This window comes from Diadema antillarum, unplaced genomic scaffold, assembly GCF_040938485.1.
Source record: "Diadema antillarum isolate AM-2024a unplaced genomic scaffold, OU_Dant_1.0 seq00000082_RagTag, whole genome shotgun sequence".
In the NCBI taxonomy this organism is placed as follows: Eukaryota; Metazoa; Echinodermata; class Echinoidea; order Diadematoida; family Diadematidae; genus Diadema; species Diadema antillarum.
This window is the reverse complement of record NW_027271175.1, coordinates 1876426-1896015: the sequence shown is the minus strand read 5'-3', so window position 1 is coordinate 1896015 and position 19590 is coordinate 1876426. Positions and strand designations below refer to the sequence as shown.

The following is a 19590-nucleotide window of genomic DNA, read 5'->3' as shown; positions in this document are numbered from 1 at the left end:
TGATGATGATAATGATGATAATAACAATAATAATGATAATGACAGTAAGTTATATAATTATCATTATGATGAGTAACATTTGTATTGCGCTTTATACGGGAGTTTCTCAGCGCAGAACAGAGAAGCTGAATTAAGATACAGAATGTAATTACGAACATTATGATGTTTGTATAGCGAAGGAAAGAAAATTACTACGCTTGATAGATTGAATAAGTAACATTTGAACGCTGATTTAAACTCACCTACACTTTGAAAGTTTTTGAATATGAAAGGGTTAAGTGGAAACAATCATAAAATTTGGTTTGTTTTCGGTCGATGACTTTTACAGCCAGAGTATTCATTGCTGGATCATTTCAACATAAAAGATCTTTAAAGGTTTTCTGATTAAAAAAAAAACACAGTTAAGTAAAGTTTAACATGCATATGGAAAGGAGACTTGTGAAGTCAAGACGTAATCACTTCATCTAATTTGCATACTATGTGGTTGCTGAGGCATGCTATCATTGTTGCGTGAAAATGAGAAATTTTCAGGTTTCATATTAGGTGCATTAAAGGCATTTTTTACCATTGGGAGAAGTGAGTTAGAAATTATTCGAGTTTATTCTAGATGTAATGATATATCATATATTGTATATTTAACATTATGTAACATTGGTCATACTGATTAGCATATTGCATTGGTTGTTTGTTGCCCTAACTCACATTTTAGAACTATTATGAGGCACTGAAGCTGGGTTCATTAATCTGCAAATGGTAAATAATGTTTTTAATCACTCCTATCAGTAAAACCAGGTTGAATGTGGTGTTTTAGTGCTCTATCAACGAGAGTATAATTGTCGCTGTCTGAAGTCGTCTTGATCAAAATCATTATAGCGTTTCGTCACTGACAAATCAAAACTGACGGGAGATGAGAAATTCAATATAGTATCTGCCAGTGACAGAATATTTCATTGTATTTCTTGTCATTCTCAAGTGGATATTACGTTATCAACGTTCTGGCTGAGTGCGCTTATTGTTCAGTTGATTTCATATGAAAATAAGGCATATTGCTTGCATATTGCTTATACCGTTTCTGGGGAAGGCACATGATGTGTTAACACTTGTAGAATATTCATTTTGACGACTCGTTACCAAATGCGTCACTGCCAGTTAAATTTCATTTGAAAGAACGTGCTTTGGTGGAATCGCCCACGTTTAGTTTACTCTTTTGATTCGGCATTACAAATGCCTCATGTATATAAAGCATTTGCCTTCTCCTCAACAAGAAGTATGAAATCCAAGATATAGATGTAGATGTGTAGTTGTTCTTTGAAGCATGCATTCGCATTGAAGTAGATTATAGCAGACGGATACATTATGGCACTTGATCTTATGACCATTCGTGTCTTTACCATGGTAACCGTCACAGACACAATCCCATGTTTCTGGGCTATAGTTTACGATGAAGCTTAGGACCTGTATACTTCATCTTTTCTCTGGTTAAGGAGGCTTTAAAAAACTGTGATACAGACCCACAATGTCTGTTGAATGACAAAGAATTCAGTGCCTATTCCGTGTCATCTCAAAATGTCAAAATTCACATAGCTTTGAAATCACAAGGTTACTGCTGCAACACAAACTGAACGAGATGGCTATTGCCTGCTAACGGGAATGCACCCTTCGAATTAGTTATCCCTCTCCATTATGACAGGAGGTTTTGGCGAGATGCTATGCGCAGCTATGTTAATGCGGAGGTTGCTGTATGGAGGAAAAGGCAGTGCGAACATTCTGTCCTCATTCCCGTACCCCGTAGCTCACGAGCGCCGAATCTTCGGCAAGCGTGGCGTATGAGAAACTAATAAGCTTGCGAGTGATGGTATGCCAGAAGCCATGCGCGGGAGACGAGCCGGTTGCGGGCGGCGAGGGTGACGAAGAATATTGACGCGCGCGTGGTGCGTGCGTTCTCCACGACGATTATGTCCCGCGTTGCAAATTGAAGATGCAGCCGACAAGCGACACTTTTACGAGCGAACCGGAGGCATCGGGGCGATTAAAGCAAGTCCCTCATCGTAGCGAATTTAGATGTGAGCTGTGTGGTCAGCGAAACAGTGGCCGACAGTCAGACTCTTGTGTGCCTCATATTACCAGCCTTACTACACACACGATCCATCTAGCTGGTTTGTTACCCACTGCCATCCAGTGATTGATTGATCACAAGTAGGGAATACCAGAAAATGCATCGATAATATCACAGGAAGGTCTTAACTCTGTCTTCCTCGCGCATCCTGCCCCGGAAAAAAAACAACAACAACGAAGGACTTGGTAAAGAGAATGAGAGAGATAGAGGGAGAAAGAAAGTCAGCATCTTGAAAGGTCACGATGACATTGGGGAACGCTTGTTTTCTAATTTGCGTTTGATGAATTTCGCAACGGACAATAAGATCGCGAAAGCATGCAAAGCCTTCTCTCGGGCAACATTGGCGACCAACTGGGATGTCAATCCAATTAACGGCTGAGTTAAGATTCAAGATCCTTCGTCGTTCTGTTCCTCTTCAAGAATCAATATCAGCCAGCCTGCCTTTCGCGCCGAGCTGAAATTAGCGATTGGTACTCTGCAGAAAGCATCGTCAGGCGCAGACATTATCCGGGATAATCCATAATTGTCAGATTCACTTCATCTCCCGCGACATCACCGGGTTCTCAGACGCTACTGACTACCTGCCATCGGTGAAGAGGCTTTTACTTCGGATTATCCAGTGTGAACCTAATTGGAATAACACATTAAATTTACATCCCGGCGTGGGAACTTAAAATGGAATTATGGTGCCGGCTAGGTTGTTATTTGTATCACGCCACATCCTCAGACTGTCTATGATTTGCAAATGAGATGAAAGTGGTCTTTCTGTGGTTTCGCAAATTTCATGCTCCCTCACACTGAAGAAGATGATGCTCCTCGTTGTGCTGGCCGTGGATAAATCGTGTTATCTTCTTTAATGTGCGTGGGCAGCATGCACGATTATCATCGCACATGTTTTTCCATGAACAACGTGTTTTGAAGCGCCGTGGAAATTCGATAAATAACGTGGAACATCCGTGAGAGTTGGTGAAAAAGCGACGTCGAGGCTCACAACACCCTGGGAGCATTTATAGGTCAAAATGCAAGTAAGTCTCGTGGGGCCATAGTGCTGATCAACATCCCACTCGCATTCTATCAGCTTACACATGGCGTGACTCCGCCGCTGCCAATGCACCGCCTGCCGGACTCACCAGTCGCGCATAAATTGAACTTTTGCGTCTCCGTAATCGAGTGTCGGTGATAGAACATAGCAAAGGACTTCGAGCGTCATCGTCGTCGTTGTGGTCAACACTTTTCGACCGGAAGCGGCGGCGAGGTCGATCCTCGCCGGCACGTGTGCGATCAAAGTCTGCACAATTTCGAAGCCACACCTCGTCTGTGAAGAAATCGCCGCGGTGCCACGCTGACAATTTGCATTTCATTCTGCACGTCATAATATCTCCCTTCTTACACGTTTCTCCCTCCACGTCTCTGCTTTCAAATTTTCAGCCTCTTGATACCTCTCTTTTTCTCTCTCTCTCTCTCTCTCTCTCTCTTTATGTCTTTCTGAATATTTCCTCTCACTTTGTATAAGTTCAAGTTCATCGTAAAATCATGTTTGTAAAATTCAGCTCTCTCCTTTCCTTCAGAACATTAAATGATATAGTGTTTAGCTTCTGTTTCTTTTGAAAAATCTTATATGAAAGGAAAGTCAATATAAAAAAGTAAATATTCTGATATCCTGCAGTATGACTATAAAGTTTAACCAGCCAAAAACATATTCTGTGATTTGAGATCAATTATAAAGCTTAAATCATATCAAAATTAAAGGGTATAAGGGAGAAATATCATTGGGATAACAACATATTTGAATTTACATAATATTTAGTCGTTGCACCTGCATTCTCTTTCTTAACCTCTTTATCTCTTTGTTTGTGTGTTGTTTCTATACCTGTCTTTCAAACGCCCTGTACTTCCTATGAGAGGCTATATTGTGACGAGTGCAGCGTCGTAATAAGTTTTGAAACAAGTGACCTTCTTGTAGCGTCTTGATTGCGCTTGATGATTCAGAGCTCCAATCAGCACCCTTTTGGCCCGTCACGTGTCATCTTCCGAAGCGTTGTTTACCCCCAGCGTGTTGGAAACGCGACGCCATTTCACACCTGGCGATCAATACCACGGCTCATTTCGCGTCCTCCATTCATTGATCCACGACGTGTTCCTTACAAACTGCACTAAAATTTCGCATTGTTTGTGTTTACTCCCGCTATCATTATTTTGATGAACACAAACTTATGGTCACGTTATTCTCGGAAGCCTCGCTTTGCAGTAACGCCCACGTATTCAAATTAATGCCTCCGGACCTCATCGCTGCATCACGTATAGGCGATTGGGAAATCACACGATGTAATTGCAAAGTGAGAACCCGGGGGCGCTAAACAATCGTAAACAGATTATGATTACGATAACGATAACTGGGCACTAAGTAATGTGACTGAACAAGAAATAGCTCGAATGCTAAGTGCAGCTATCCCACATCGCTCATAACGCCGTGAGATAAAAGCCTAAGCATACAAATCCAGCAGTCCCTGTCTTGTCTTTGTCACTTGCATCTCATCTTGCCTCTCAGATTTGGTTCCTTATTAATATTCGTTCATTGGACAGAACTTGAAGAAGTTTGCTCTCAAAAAGCGAGGCACGTAGACGTAAAATGTGCCCTCATCCTAGACGTGCCTCGTAAGGACGCACAAGGACGCGATCCCAAGGTTTCTGCTAAGTTGTGCATCTGAAGACTCTCCTGTCATCTTCCTGCTGAAATCCACTCTGAGAGAATCATTACGTCTTCGCCCACCTCCCTCCCCCGTCTACGACTGTAACTCTTGATTTCCACTCGCCTATTTATGTTCTCGTTTTGTCAAAAGAGGATTGTCCAAAACGAACTGAACAATTGCACTGTTCAAATCAGACAGAAATCCATGTCTTCTACTCCTTATGCGACGTCCCCTTGATGTTATAGCATGGATTGTTCCCAGGTTTCTCTCTTCACTCCTCCCGTTTTCAGGCATTTTTAATCAAGGGAGCGTTTCGAAGGGAATGTAGAGCTTTTGCCACCGGCGAGGTTCCTTCTTGCTCATCCGTGCTGGCGTATTCACAATCGATTGCATTCCCACCACAGGCTGTGAGGTCTAGATGAGACGTTGTCACTCACATTAGCCAGAAAACCTCTCGGTTAAATACATGATAGCAGATGGTGTTACATCTCTTTAAAGGAGGGGAAATAATGCGGTGATGATTATGGAAACGCCAGGGAAACCACAGCGCAACAGCAGCCACTGTATATTAAGCGGTGTCTACTGGTAAATTTAGTGTGCTCAGGATGACAAGAGACTTTGCGATCATTTTAGAGTGTGATCCTGTGCATACCTAATATCTGAAAACATCATGAACTGTCGGTGTGACTTTTGCATACATTTTCGCCATGATTCATTCTATTTTCAGCTAATGCCTTTGCTGTTAAAGGTTTGAACTTGTAGGACAGACAAAGGATATACGAGTAAAAGTGCCCTCGACACGCACCGTCAGTAACTTAACTATCATTTGAACGGAATTATAATTCTGGGATCGCATTCTTCAAACAGAGCTGGGCTACGCATTCCCCCCTCACTGGATCCTTCAAACTTGTTTACGAACAGGGTCTGTAATCCGCGTCTGCAGAAAGGATCATCACTCATCCATCGATCAAGTTTGAAAAATAAAATTCAATCATCTGGAGAATGCATCTTCATGTGTTACTTCTGTGAAGGAAAAAACTTGGTGCCATGGAAACGAACAGCTTCTATGGATAATTTTATCATGTACTCTCATGCTATTAAATTTCATGTGTGTTGAAAACGAGTCTACTATGTTCGATCTTCGTATTGTCTCCTTTGTATGGCTTCGCGAAAAAGAATTAACGGAGTTGTGAGCGTACAGGCGCGCACAGTGGTCAAAGGAATTGTCTGGAATACACCGTTTCGTAAGGTTCACTTTTGGAACTTGATTGATTTGTCGCGAATGATTTTCTGCATCGATGTCGAAACACGCAGATTAATGGAATTTATTGATTGGGTTGACGTCCACTGATTTCGTTATTGATTTCGTTATTGGATCCACAAAGGGGAAGGTCGTTTGGAGTCTGGGTGTATATAAAAGCGAGAAATCGAATTAAGGATTTCTCTCACCTTTCTTTCTTCCGCCAGGGACTGCAAATGCTAGACGACCTGGGTTCCGTTGGTTCTAAGTCAGACAGCGACGAGCGCGGGAGCCGCCTCAGCGGTGGCGGCACACCGGGATCCAGTCCTCCGCCGATGGATCAGAACCAGATTGACGTGGTTCTTATCGGTGGTCCCGGCGTTGGTAAGACCTCTATCATCGAGCAGTTCGCCCGGTGCCAGTTGCCGTCCCGATACCGCGCCACGGCGAAACCCTGCATCTACACCTCCGCCGTTATCGCCAATGAGCAGATCTACGAGATGAGTATAGTGGACATGCCGGTCATTCCGTACTCCCCGCTGGACGGGCGAGTGTGCAGGCGGGCAGCCGCGTCCTGCACGTGGGAAGAACTGCAGTCTTACGCTAGCGCCATCGGCACGGCGTCCGTTCTCATTTTCGTGTACGACATCACCGCCCCCGAGAGCTTCCAGTACATCAAGGACCTCCGCGAACACATCCTGGAGTGCTTTGACTCCGACGCCGTGGGCTACGAGATTCCCATGATAGTTGTCGGAAATAAACAAGATCTGCAGCGGTTGTCCAGGGTTCCGCGAAGACACATCTCGCAGATGGTGAAGAAGACGTGGAAGTGCTCCTACGTCGAGTGTTCCGCGAAGTTCAATTGGCACGTGGCTTCCCTCTTCAACGAAGTGGTACGGGTGGTGACGGTTGGTGGTAACAACAAAGAGGGTCAATCGTCAGCCTACAGGATACCGCTTCGAGCGTGGCGGCAGTGCGGAGCGTGTAATATCATGTGACGACACCTCCCAACTGCCAGCGGCTTTTTTCTTTTTGGTTGATTTTTCAAAGTCCGTTCTGGAAAGGGACTGCTCATTCGTCTGATATGACCATTTTGTACTTTGTACCACTTGCAATAGAGATTTATACGCGATGGATTGTCGAAATGTAGGCACTTACAGGAACTGAGGACAATCATTCCATGTTATCAAACGAAATACTTTTGACATAATTCATCTGCGTCTTTGTTACTTCAAATATCCATTTTTGAATAGAATGGTGGTCAAAATGTTAATGACACCAGCCAGTGACAGCCACTATAGGATTTTCTGTGACACAATCCACTAAAATATGGTAGACACGTCTGCGACAAATCGCAGAACGTAAAGTCGGAAGTGCGATTGTAGCCTATATCTAAGTCATCAAAATATGATTAAAAGCATCTTTAAAAAAAGATGATTATCTTACAGTTGCGCTATATCCAACGCATTTACGATGTATAATATAAAACCGTCTTATCATACTTATCATAACTCACGAAACATATAGCAGTCATGTATGTTTATGAAGTATTATCGTATGAGATAAGAAGAGGTCATTAGGAGGGTGATGCTAGAATCAACACACCTTCTCCGTTAGCGTGCTAACGTTAGGTGCATTAGGTGATCACTCAGACGCATTATAGGTAGTTTCTGTTTAGTTTCCAGGCACGTGTGGTGTATATAAAACAAATAAGTCTAGAGAAAATCAAAAACATAGAATTTACAATCACGAAATATTACGAATAGTCATAGTAAAAAGTCATTTATTCTAGTACAACAGGATAACGTGAAAAAAAGATATAAATAAGCTTTAAGCGTTTAGAAATCCCACACGGAAGCGCTTCAGAACGTTCCACCAAAGACATGTCAATAATGTATTTAAAAATGGACCAAGTATTTCAGACTATGTTCTGTGTATTGGAGAAAAAAAAAGTACCAACATCATAACAGTAAAACGTGAAGGATTTATAAGTGCAATTGTATTTGTTACGTAAGCGATATGTCTAACGTTTTGCTGTGTACAGATGTTCAGCTGCTGCCGGAGAGATTGTGCTTGATTTAGATGTATCCGCGCTTAAAGCAACTGTCTAACGAGGAGTTATTTTGCCTATAACTTTGACATATTACGTAAAGCAATATGGTCTCTACGATAGAAAGCATCAATGGGATTTTAATCTGTGTGCGATCGAGTTCATTTTGTGGAATATTTGTCCACTGCTTGTATACTTTCGATGTAAATTCACGACATATGCTCGAAACTCTGGGATATGAACGTTTTAAATACCACGTGATACATGCCTAGAAATACTCATTACGTAAATTATGCTGGCTTTTATTTTTGTGCGGTACGGCGAACAGTTGCACAACCACAATGATTACACGGACTGATTAGCCAAACTGAAGTGAAACGTGCGAAGTACACTCTATTGTGCAATACTGTACGACTGGGCAAATTCTTTTGATATCATGATACAAAAGAGCCACCTCATTTTCTACACAGTATAAGGTATCTTATATGAAATCAAGTTGGTAACGACGGATTTGAATCCCTGTCTATTAAGCAGTAGTATGCCACATATTTTTTTCGGTTCTACTTGTGTGGTTCTCCTTGTATATTTTGGTTGGTGTATTGTCATGCTTGATATTCCAGATGAAAGTCTCCAAACCGCAATATCCTCCTATGCTGGTTCCAAGTTTGTTTGAAGTCAGGAGCATATCTATCTGATTTCTCCTTTATTTCATTCTTTCCCAACATAAATGTTCACATCACAATGATAACAAAGAATTTAGTCAGCGATTGAATACACATTAGGCGTTTTCACGTCAGCCCGATAAAAATCCAAGCTCGAGATATTTTTCGCGATCGCAAATTAGCGCGCTATTTCATTTCCTATTCACATCAGCCCGAACACTATCAAATAGCGCACTAGTTCGCATTAATTATCCTGCTATTTCGGAAATTTCCCGGGTTGGACTCGAGAAATTTTCTCGAACAATTAGCGCGCTAATTTGTATTCACATTATCAACTAGCGCGCTATTTCGTGATCGGGTTAATTTCCCAAGTCAGAAAACAGCGCGCTATTTCGAAACATCGGGCTGATGTGAAAACGCCTAATGCAAACGTCTTGGTACATAGTCGCATAACTTATAAATTCTTCAATCCTAAAATGGTTGTATGTTAAATGTTTGGATAGAGGTCTACGTACTTCATTCATTTATCCCGAATTTTAAGAAGCAGTATGTTGAGTGTGTAAGGCAATGTCATCGCAAGTAATATCAAAACTTTTTTTTTTTGCTTTTGGTGTTGTTGTTTTTTGTGTAATTCGACTTGTTGAATTGTAATTTTCCAAACTCATCTACCTACCAAATATATTACTTTAAACCGTATCGTTTAGGAATGTGTTTGACAGCGTTTTCCATGCTAAACAAGTATGAGGCTGACGATTTGTCTTGTTATTTGTCCTAACTTACATCGCACAATATTTAAGTTGTCTTAAAGGATTATAATTTTGAATATATATATATATATATATATATATATATATATATATATATATCTCCGGTTGGTAGCAAAATGTCATCGATACCTCAGAGTGTACATATAATGTGGACAATTTTTTTTTTCTGTAACTCTTGCAAATGTCAAGCAAACTTTTTTTTTCTACGATGAGACTTTTATCTTTTTTTTTCAATTTCTTTCTTCTTCTTTTTTTTTTTTGCAGTGACTACAATCATAGTATGTTTCTGCCACTGCATTAAAAAATAGATAAAATGAAAACGTCATTACCTTAAACAGCCAGAACTAAAGTAAACTTGATTCTCGACAGTCACCGTAGGTTTTGCCCATGTTTCCATCTAATATAAAGAAAATGTTGGAACCTTTGCCAATTTTTAGGATCACATCTCCCCGCAGACTTTCGTGTCTGAAAAACAACAAAAACAACAACAACCCATGATACTCTTGACCTATCAAATCACTTATCTGCAATTACGCACTGCAATATTTGGCTTGTCTGCCGAGTAATTTGCTCCAAAACTGTATATCTATTAATCACCATGTGTTCGCCTCTTGCTTTTTGCGCTCATTCAGATTTGACACTTAACGAGATTACTCGGCAGCTGCTCAAGCATATATGCGCTTCGGGTTTTCTCTAATGTACTTACCGGAAGAGCGGCTTCGCGTTAACTCGAAATAGAAGTGAAGAAAAAAAAAACTCACAGTATTTTGTTTGAGTTTTGTTCGGTTTCTTTTTCTTTCCATTCCTTTTTTTTTTTCAACGATGTGCAGAGGGATACATCAGGATTTTACTTTCTTTTCTTCTTTTTTTTTTGGTCGTGATACGGAGATACAACCTGTAATATTTTTGTAATACATCCTGTAATAATTTTCCCCCCTTTTTATGAGGGGACTGCATACTACAAGCTCTGCCTTTAAGCAGTCCCCTACATTTCCAGAAATTTTGTTTCTGAGTTTACCATAATGATATAGCCTTTATTTGTTAATAATTTACCTGTGTCTTTATTGTTGAACTGATTTCGTGACATTGTTTGTATACGCGGACATTTCATTGTTTCCCTAATTTGTTGGAGGTGAAAAAAATCAACAACAATAACAATATGACGAAAAGAAGAAGACGATATTAGCATTATGACAAATTACCGCACCAAATAATTATGCAGATACACGCTACCTCTACCTTTTTGTAATCATCTCATTCCCCTTTTCACTCACTCACCCTTTGAAATGACGAAAAAAAAAAGTCCTTAAAGAAAATCCAATCCGGACCCATTAGGAACTGCATCTAACAGTAACATATGATTCAATATTGCACTTTTCTTTTGTTTCACCATATTTTTCCATTTTCTCGTTCTTTTTCTCCCCGCTAATTGATGAGCGATTCAGACCTCCAGGGCAGATAGTTTCTCGTGACCCAAATTCCTGCCGACATATTCTTTTGAATTATACATCGGAACAATATCACTTTTATGCACGCTCCATCTGAACGTTCTAAACACACATACACACACACACACACACACACACACACACACACACACACACACACACACACAAACACTCACTCATACATACAGGCATATCCCACAGAAGAGATACTAATGTGAAGGCCGAATGTGTGTCCCGTGTAAACTGCAAGGAGTGTGCGGCGTTGAAGAAAATGCGCAAATCTGGTGGGCCTGCTGTCTCACACAATTTTTGCACCGAGGGAAGGCAGAAAAATGTGCATTTTTTAGGAGTGCGTAGTACAATATGCACGAAAGGGTACGGTTAGAGGTATAGCGCAACATATTCATGTGAATAACGATTTTCACAATCTTGAGCATACCGTGTGTATCTAACTCTCGCTGACCGCTGCTAATGCATTTAGCGCTACCATTCCAGTGGGCATTTTGTTTTAATGGACTCAAAAACATCAAAATAATTGGGGCCTTGCTTATGACCTTGCATTTCTTCTCCCATGCAATTAAGTCAACTTGTAGCTGTATCTAAGGTCACTCTCTAATGTCTCAGAAATCGTGATTAAGGAATCAGTCAATCAAGCCAGTATCATAAACAGCTTAGTATTCTCCTATATAGTCCCTTCTCTCGGACACAAATCAAATGAAGTGGATCTACTAAACTGAAATTTTGTGTACTATCCACCTGATTGGACATTCTCTATGCTTCAATCTAAGAAACAACAGCAACAACAAAATACATTCACACACACACACACACACACACACACATATATATATATATATATATATATATATACATGTGCATGTATATTGTATCAAAGGAAATTAATCTATTCATCAAATCCCATGGAAGTGGAGTGTTTAAAACTTGTGTACTCGAAACCTAGCATTTCGTCTCTCAAAGAAAGACCACTACCAGATTAGGGCAGTTACCATGCCAAAAAAAAAAAAAAAAAAAAATGAATGTCAAAATGAAGTGTATAATTCGCTTCCGTTTGCAATACTTGCAGAATATATGTCCATAATCATGCCTGTTACTTTAAACAGCGATCAATTTTGAAATTTTAAATCTTTGATTTTAATATTGTTTAACATCATCTGAGAAGAGCAATCCTTACTTACGTCATCAAGCAGTTGATGAGGCGGGAATGATGACGAACTCGAAACAGAATTGCCTATAAAAGAGTATTTAAATGTCTTGAAAGACAGTTTACTGACCACAGAACAAAATGAAGCTTGAATTATTTTGTGAACCAATGTAGAAAGAGACTAGTATGCCATATTGTGCCCGGGTAATGTTCATTATTCCAAAGTTTGTTCTTTTGTTTTTCCCCACACAGCTTTCCCTTGCCTCTGCGCAGAACATCCCTGAGCGTAAAGCAAATATACGCGATGCAATAAATCACATCTTTGGCTCTCCACTCTGTAATGAATTTGTTTTTATCAAACGGAGAAGATTGCTTTTCCAGGATCATGTTGCCAGTCGCCAAACAACATTACTTATTGAAAATGTTTGGAAAGCGCATGATATTTATTACGAAAGACAGCAACAGACAAGCATGACAAGCGTGGATGCATCGCAAACCATGCTGGCAAAACGGTAAGATTACTCGCACATGATCTATCACCAAGGCTTGTCCGAGCGCAGTGGAAAGGGGGCGGGATGAAATACAAAACTGTCGTATGATATTGCAATATATTTCACGTCTCGAGCAGTCAGCCAGGCGATAGTCTTAAGAGGCAATAGAGCAAAAGAGACAAGGTAATGAGAGAGAGAGAGAGTGAAATATATAAATATATACAATATAGATAGATACATATTCGTCTATCTCTGCGTGTTTGATTGGCGCTTCGAAGTAGTATTGGACATGGCATATCATTGTCTTGTACCTCTCTGAGGGATATGGGAGATATTGTATGGAGAACTTGAAAATAAGACTAACAGGTATTGTCGGCTCAAATGGATGATCATAATAAGGCGAGATCAAGGTGAAATTAGAGAGCGTATATTAGACTCCTGATATATGGCACTGACCGAAGAAAAGATGAATTTGTTCTTGGCTTCAATACAACCCCATTTACTTCTCGTCATAAGCACAAATGGAATATTACTCCATGCGTTTCTGTCCCTCCTTATCAAAGGAGACTATTGATGTCTGAAGAGCTTACCCATATTGATGTCGCTATAATTGCACAACTTATGAATTTGTGACAGAAGGCAGTGGTAATATAAATTACGTTATTTTGTTTTGTTAATCGACCGATTCACTATCGATCTTGGTTTTTCCGCTGTTCAATACATACTGAATGATAAAATTTGATTCATGATGGGTTTACTCTTTTCAGTGTGCTCGTATCTTGCATTTATATATAAAAATGTTCCTAAAAGAATACGATGATTAATGGTTGGTTCAATTTCTGATTGAAAATCAGTTTCAGAAGAGGGAGCAAAATGTGAAATGAATTGAGGACTATTACCGGTGTGATAAGAATTTATTGGAAATATATTCAGTTGGAACCCTTCCATTTAAAGTAAATATCAGCAGAGAATCAACATGATTTTTTTGGGTAAGAATAATCAGTTTGTTTTTGCTTATTGAATATTACCGAGTGATTAATTGAGGAGGAATGTTAAGGAATATCAAACCGATCTCCGATATTTGAACGTAAAAATTATTGAAGAGGAAAATTATTATAAACATGGATTATGGTGTGCAGGAGCATAACGAGTTTGATGTCGATATATAAAACTGCAGTCCAGCCCGATAATTGGTTTGGAAGTGTGGTCATTTGGGAGCTTGTTTGGGAGATCAACCTTGGGCTGTAAAGTGTTTAACCTTTTCTGTGTCAATGAGTTAAATGTGCACAAATTTCATACACATACCTATGGTCAGGAAATTGACGTAGCATGCGGAGTGTTAATCAGAGTAAGCTGGGTTTAAGCAAGCATCCATGGATTGCTCATGGCTCGTGCTGACGATGACCCAATTTGAAATTGGGATAAGTGCTCGTCGTGACAAAATGCTAAGTTTCCGAGAAGTGCCTGCAGATTTACCTGGGTTGAGAAGAAGAAAAAAAAAATAGCCGCGTTTTGATGTCTTTTGACAAGTGTCTTCAGTTTCTTGAATAATAATTTCAGGTATCGAAGGAGTATTGCTTCTTAATCATTAACCATGAGCCCGATAAATCGGAAGGTTACTTCGTACCTAGACGTCAATTTGACTCAAGTTCTGTTATCAATGCAAACAAGAAGGTCTCATTTATACCTATCATAACATTCTTGAAAAAGAATTGACACTCCGACATGACTTGTGTATTAGCAAATTTGAGAGTCATCCCAGAGGAAAGCAACATATCAAACTTATTAGTAGTTTCTCATATTAATGCTATCAAAATGATGGCAGTTATTGCTTTTCTGTTACCTTATGCATGCCATATTCGCTTTCTCTCTCAAATATCTTACAACTACATTTTACTCGTTTATTGCACTTTTATAAAATAGAATGTCACGCCTATATGATCTTAAAGATATTGACTGCTTTGATTTTTTCTAGATCTGCTAGATGTTATTTAACAATTCATTATTAACTTTTCCTTGTTAATTACAACATGTAGTACTAGGACAGAGTTTGGGTGTTAGTGTGCAAACGGATGTCACCTTATGACGCTATCAAAGACTGCATATGCAATGATAGAATATGTATCTATTATGTTCATCAATACCATGTTGTTGTGAGAAACCAAAATGACGCACAAAGTAGAAAATGTCAACATTATACAAAGAGCTTATCTCGTAATGCTCAGAGAACAATGAAGGGACAGAGTATATGATGTCTCTCAACTTCTTGAAGCATCTATCTCCGTATATTTATGTCATTTACGTTGATGCTATCTTATTATTAGTTTGGTCAAGCTGCCGAGAGTTTGTGCTGTTTCTTTTTTTTTTTCGTGAATGGATGACGAGTATTCTTTTCTTTCTGTATTCGTTATAGATTTCTATATTATGTGATGAATGTATTTACATGTTCAGCGAAGGCACTGTGTGCTAGCTATGATTTTAAAAGTTGTCGACATATCTAATATACTTCATAGACTGATGTACATGCAAATTGATATCTTTAAACATATTCTTGTCTTCTTACCTAACTAGAAATGATTATTATATGATGATTAAAATTACATCGCTGATACAAATATTCGACCCTGTTTCTATTTTGGTGGTATTTATCTATTCCGTTCCGAATAGAAACACAGAATAAGAGAGTAAAACTTAAAACAAAATTATAGTGTTGACCACAATGGATGGTCATGATCAGCTATGTCGTCATGCCTTTGAGTCATATCGTGAATGTTGTGCTTGTTTTCAGGCGAGAAAATCAAACAAACACAGAATTATTTTATTCCACAGACACATTTCAAGAAAGATAGGGGGTGCGTTGAAGTCACACAAATCCATAACCTAGGCATTTCTGTGAAATGCGAGACGTAGAAAAACTTCATCTACCAAAGCGTCACTGTGAAAGAATTACAAAAACATTGGTCGTGCACAGTGATAATGTGCAACTTTAAGGGGGAATTTCAGACCATTTACAAGTCAGTCGGTCTGAGTAGAATATTACCAGCACAACAATGAAAATTTGATCAAAATCGGATTAAAAGTAAGAAAGTTACAAAATGTTAAAGATTTGCCAAATTTTGCAAAAGCGCTCTCAAGCAGTTGATATGAATATGCAAATGAGTGTGCTTACGATGTCATCACCTCACAATTTTCCATTGATCATGTGCAAAAGAAATGCAAAAAAATAAATTTCCCTGCCACAAAAGTGTCAAATATTAAAAAATGATTGATCAGTAAGATACATTTGGTTTTTAGATAGTTGCCCAATCGTGTTTGAACCAAAAAAAAAAACCCACAAACAAACAAACAAACAAACAAGCAAACATAAAGTTCTAAAGATTTTATGTACAAACTACATGACAAGTTGTGAGGCGAAGGCATCAGTCACGCACTATGTGCATATTCATATTGACTGTTCAAGAATCATTTTCATTAAAGAAAAACGAAACTTCACAACATCACCTTCTTTTTAGCTGATTTAAATCAAATTTTCACTGTTCTTGTAAAACAATTGTAAAATATTACTCTTTCTTTTGAAATTATAATGTTTTACTGGTCTGGAGTTATCTTTAATGATGGTGGCGTGTGTGTGTGTGTGTGCGTATGTGTGTGTGTGTGTGTGTGTATGTGTGTGTTTTTATGTATTTTCCCTTTTTAAGACGTGGTCACAGTTGGGGCGCCCGTTAGTATAGTCATGTAACCACTACTTCAGAATCGTTTGCAATAACCTGCAATGTACTAAGACACTTCACTGGTACGATTACCACAAGCGGCAAACATATATTATACATTATTATGCAAAATCACATAAACATTTCAAATCAGGTATTGTAGAGCATGTACTTTCAGTGAGGTAAGTAGAGAGTGTCGAATAATGCATTTCAACATGCTGCTTGGGGCAATGAGGCTTCAAAATTGAGAAAGACGAAAGAACTTGAAATAGTTGTTGATGATAAAGGGCGGAGCGAGAAGATTATTTCTTTCTGTCACCACAGACTCCCTGACATAAGAGGGAGAAAAGTGTTTCTTGTTCAAAGCGTGCAATATCTTTACTTTACCGGTCGCTTCACTTCGTTTCGCAATTACACAATTTTAATTTATCCCTTAGTCGGAAAAACATACGAAAATACCAGAGAAAACAATCGCCGCATTATTTCATTTAACTGCACTCAACTTTGATGGTAAGAACAACCACACCCAGACTATACACTCCACGATATAGAATTTATATCAAAAAAAAAAGAAAAAGAAAAAGGCAAAGCAGAAAATAAAAGCACTGCATCTTTGTCGAGTGAAACCGTGCGTGGATAAACATCAGAAATCGTGGCGAGTGCAATATTATATTAGAACATTGCCGTGGAAGAAGCTGGCGTCGGGTAAGTCTGGAAAGACGCCGACGTATAGTCGCAACCCCCTTGTACCGCGAGTGTTTCACCCACACGACATAAACCACGCTTGATTGAGCCTTGAGTTTCGGCTGGCTGCCTGACTGGACAATTCCCAGCCGAGCTCCGGGCCGGTTGCGTGAGAGAACAACATCGCCAATCGAATTTCTCCCTACATTAACGACGGCTTTACGATCAATACCCATAAAGATATAATCTTGCAGCTCTTTCTGGTAAGTTTATTCGAGTCTTGCGGCATAAGAATAGCACGCAGTAAAATGTCAGATTTAAAATGATTACAGCAATTCGAATCGTCTCTTGTCAATGTCTTCAGGTTAAAGGTCAAAACAGACTTCGAGGTTATTACTAGTTCTTCCTCCTTGATATCGACCTTCATGAAAATCAATGAGGACAATGCTTTAAGAAAAGTAATAACTGCATACCGTCATGGAGGCTGCGTCATGTTTTGTTGTCTTTTTTCAAACTTTCGGATCACATTCTACAGACATAGTATACGTAAACCCTGACCAAGAATTTTCCACTCTCCCACTGGCACCATTCCCATAAATTCTGTCCCCCATAAAAATGATGATTCAATGAATGATGGTCCCGGATACTAAGAATTATATGCACTACATGAATGATTGAATATTCAATATCATACACACACACACACGCACACACACACACACACACACACGTACACACACGCACACACACAAAGTTATCTTATTGGAAGTGGTCCCAACTGCCCAATACGATCTTTTTTTTTCTTTCCGTCATGAGATTTTTATCATTATTTTCATGACCGAATGAATCTTGACTTAGTACGACCTGAAGGCAAAATCAGGAAGTATTGTGTATGGGAAAGGATTTCCAGTTTCAGCTGAGATGGGGCTTCAGGTTTCCACCTTTTTTGATGATGAATTTTTGAGAAAATGAGAAACATTTTATCAATTATAAAAGAGCATATAATTCTAGGAGAAATTCAAAGTTTATTTGATAAAACTTGGTTTTGAAATGGCTGAGATATCCAAAACAAAACGATCCTAATAAAAAGGTGGGACCCACTTTTATTGGGATGGCTTTGTTTTGCTTTGTGTTTTGTTATCTCAGCCATTTCAAAACGATATTCATCGAATAAACTTTAAATTCCTCATAGAATTTGAATTTGAAAACTTGAATTTGATTTTGAATTGTATGCTCTTTAACATTTCATATAATGGTCTCTATTAGTATCGTGCAAAAAGATAAAAGCTAAATCCTCACCTCAATCAATACTATTTATCATCCCTTTAAAATACTCGGCATATTGTTGTCAGCAAATAGATCTCTTAGACAAAGATTGTTCTCTCTATTCTGCTGCACTGCAAAGCGTTGCATATCTTGCTCGCTTTCCTTTTCTCAGGGTTTGAATCAAAGCTTTATGCAACACAATTTATCAACCTATAACGTTCGAAAATATTTAGGTCAAATGTTGTTTGTATTTCACGGATTTGATATCACTTCTTACATCATTATCATCAAGCCATGCTTAAGGAAATGATTAGGCCTATCTACCTACAAAACAATATCCATTCTTGTTCACTAGGCAGAAGTCAGGGGATACGTCTGAGTAAACTTAAACCGTTGTCTATACCACTTTAATAAGTGGAGCTCAGAAACGGCTTGAATTATCGAAAATGAAAAACTAAACTCATCGTTTTTATCTTTAAGTGTATGTTTTAAAACACCGAATGGTTTCTGTCCTTCGACCAGACAGAGCATCACAAACGCGCTTTATCCACCGGAGCATAATTTACCGTGTATATCGATGATATCGCCCGCCCGCACATCGTGTGGCATGTTAAGCACAGTGTGCAAAATGTTTCATCACCGATGGGAGCCGATTTTACATTCAGTGGAGCACACACGCGCGCGCGTTAGCTTGCATGGATACATTTACGCCCGCTTCATTGATCTCGTTCAATTCGATTTATAGTATACAGATTGTTATATAAGTTTAACTTGCAATATAAGGAAAATGTGAATAAAATACCGTTGAGTTCAGAATCTATGCTGGGCACAAGTACATGATGACTATGAAATAGAATGTGTAGGCCATGTTTTAAGATTGACTGAAAAGCTGTGATTTACTTTAGCTGCACCGATTTGGACACAATTGTTTAATAGAATTCTTGACTTATGATTGAAGTTGGGCGGAAAAGGAAAAAAAGCAGAAAATGTGAAATAGAAAGAGAAGTGATGAGAAAATAGTTATTGAAATGAATGAGTACAATACAAGAACTTCTGAGAAAATTGCTTTTAAAGTGTAAATGACATGGTTTTTATGACATTTCTGCAAAATTTGATGACTTTGATGAGTGTATATTATAGTGATATATCCATAATCAGTCAGGGATGAAAAAACACTGGAACAAACAAATGTTTAAGAATACTGTCAATAGACTGTCCGGGAGAGAGCTTATGTAAGGTAAATTTCCATTCTGAAGCACATTCGGATCATTTTCAGACATTTTTTGTTGTTCTTTCCTAGCAAC

The 19590-nt window shown here is 38.9% G+C and overlaps 1 protein-coding gene across 1 annotated transcript; it reads left to right on the top strand.

Moving 5' to 3' along the window:
- Positions 1–6282: 6282 nt before the first annotated feature.
- Positions 6283–7086, top strand: LOC139726252 (ras-like protein family member 10A). The gene has a single exon (XM_071637318.1). It carries the CDS (start codon positions 6283–6285, stop codon positions 7042–7044), a length of 762 nt encoding a protein of 253 aa, XP_071493419.1. The 3' UTR covers positions 7045–7086.
- The last annotated feature ends 12504 nt before the right edge of the window (positions 7087–19590 follow it).

Coding starts and splice junctions, on each gene's coding strand:
- LOC139726252 (XM_071637318.1), top strand. CDS start 6,283: ATGCTAGACGACCTGGGTTCCGTTGGTTCTAAGTCAGACAGCGACGAG.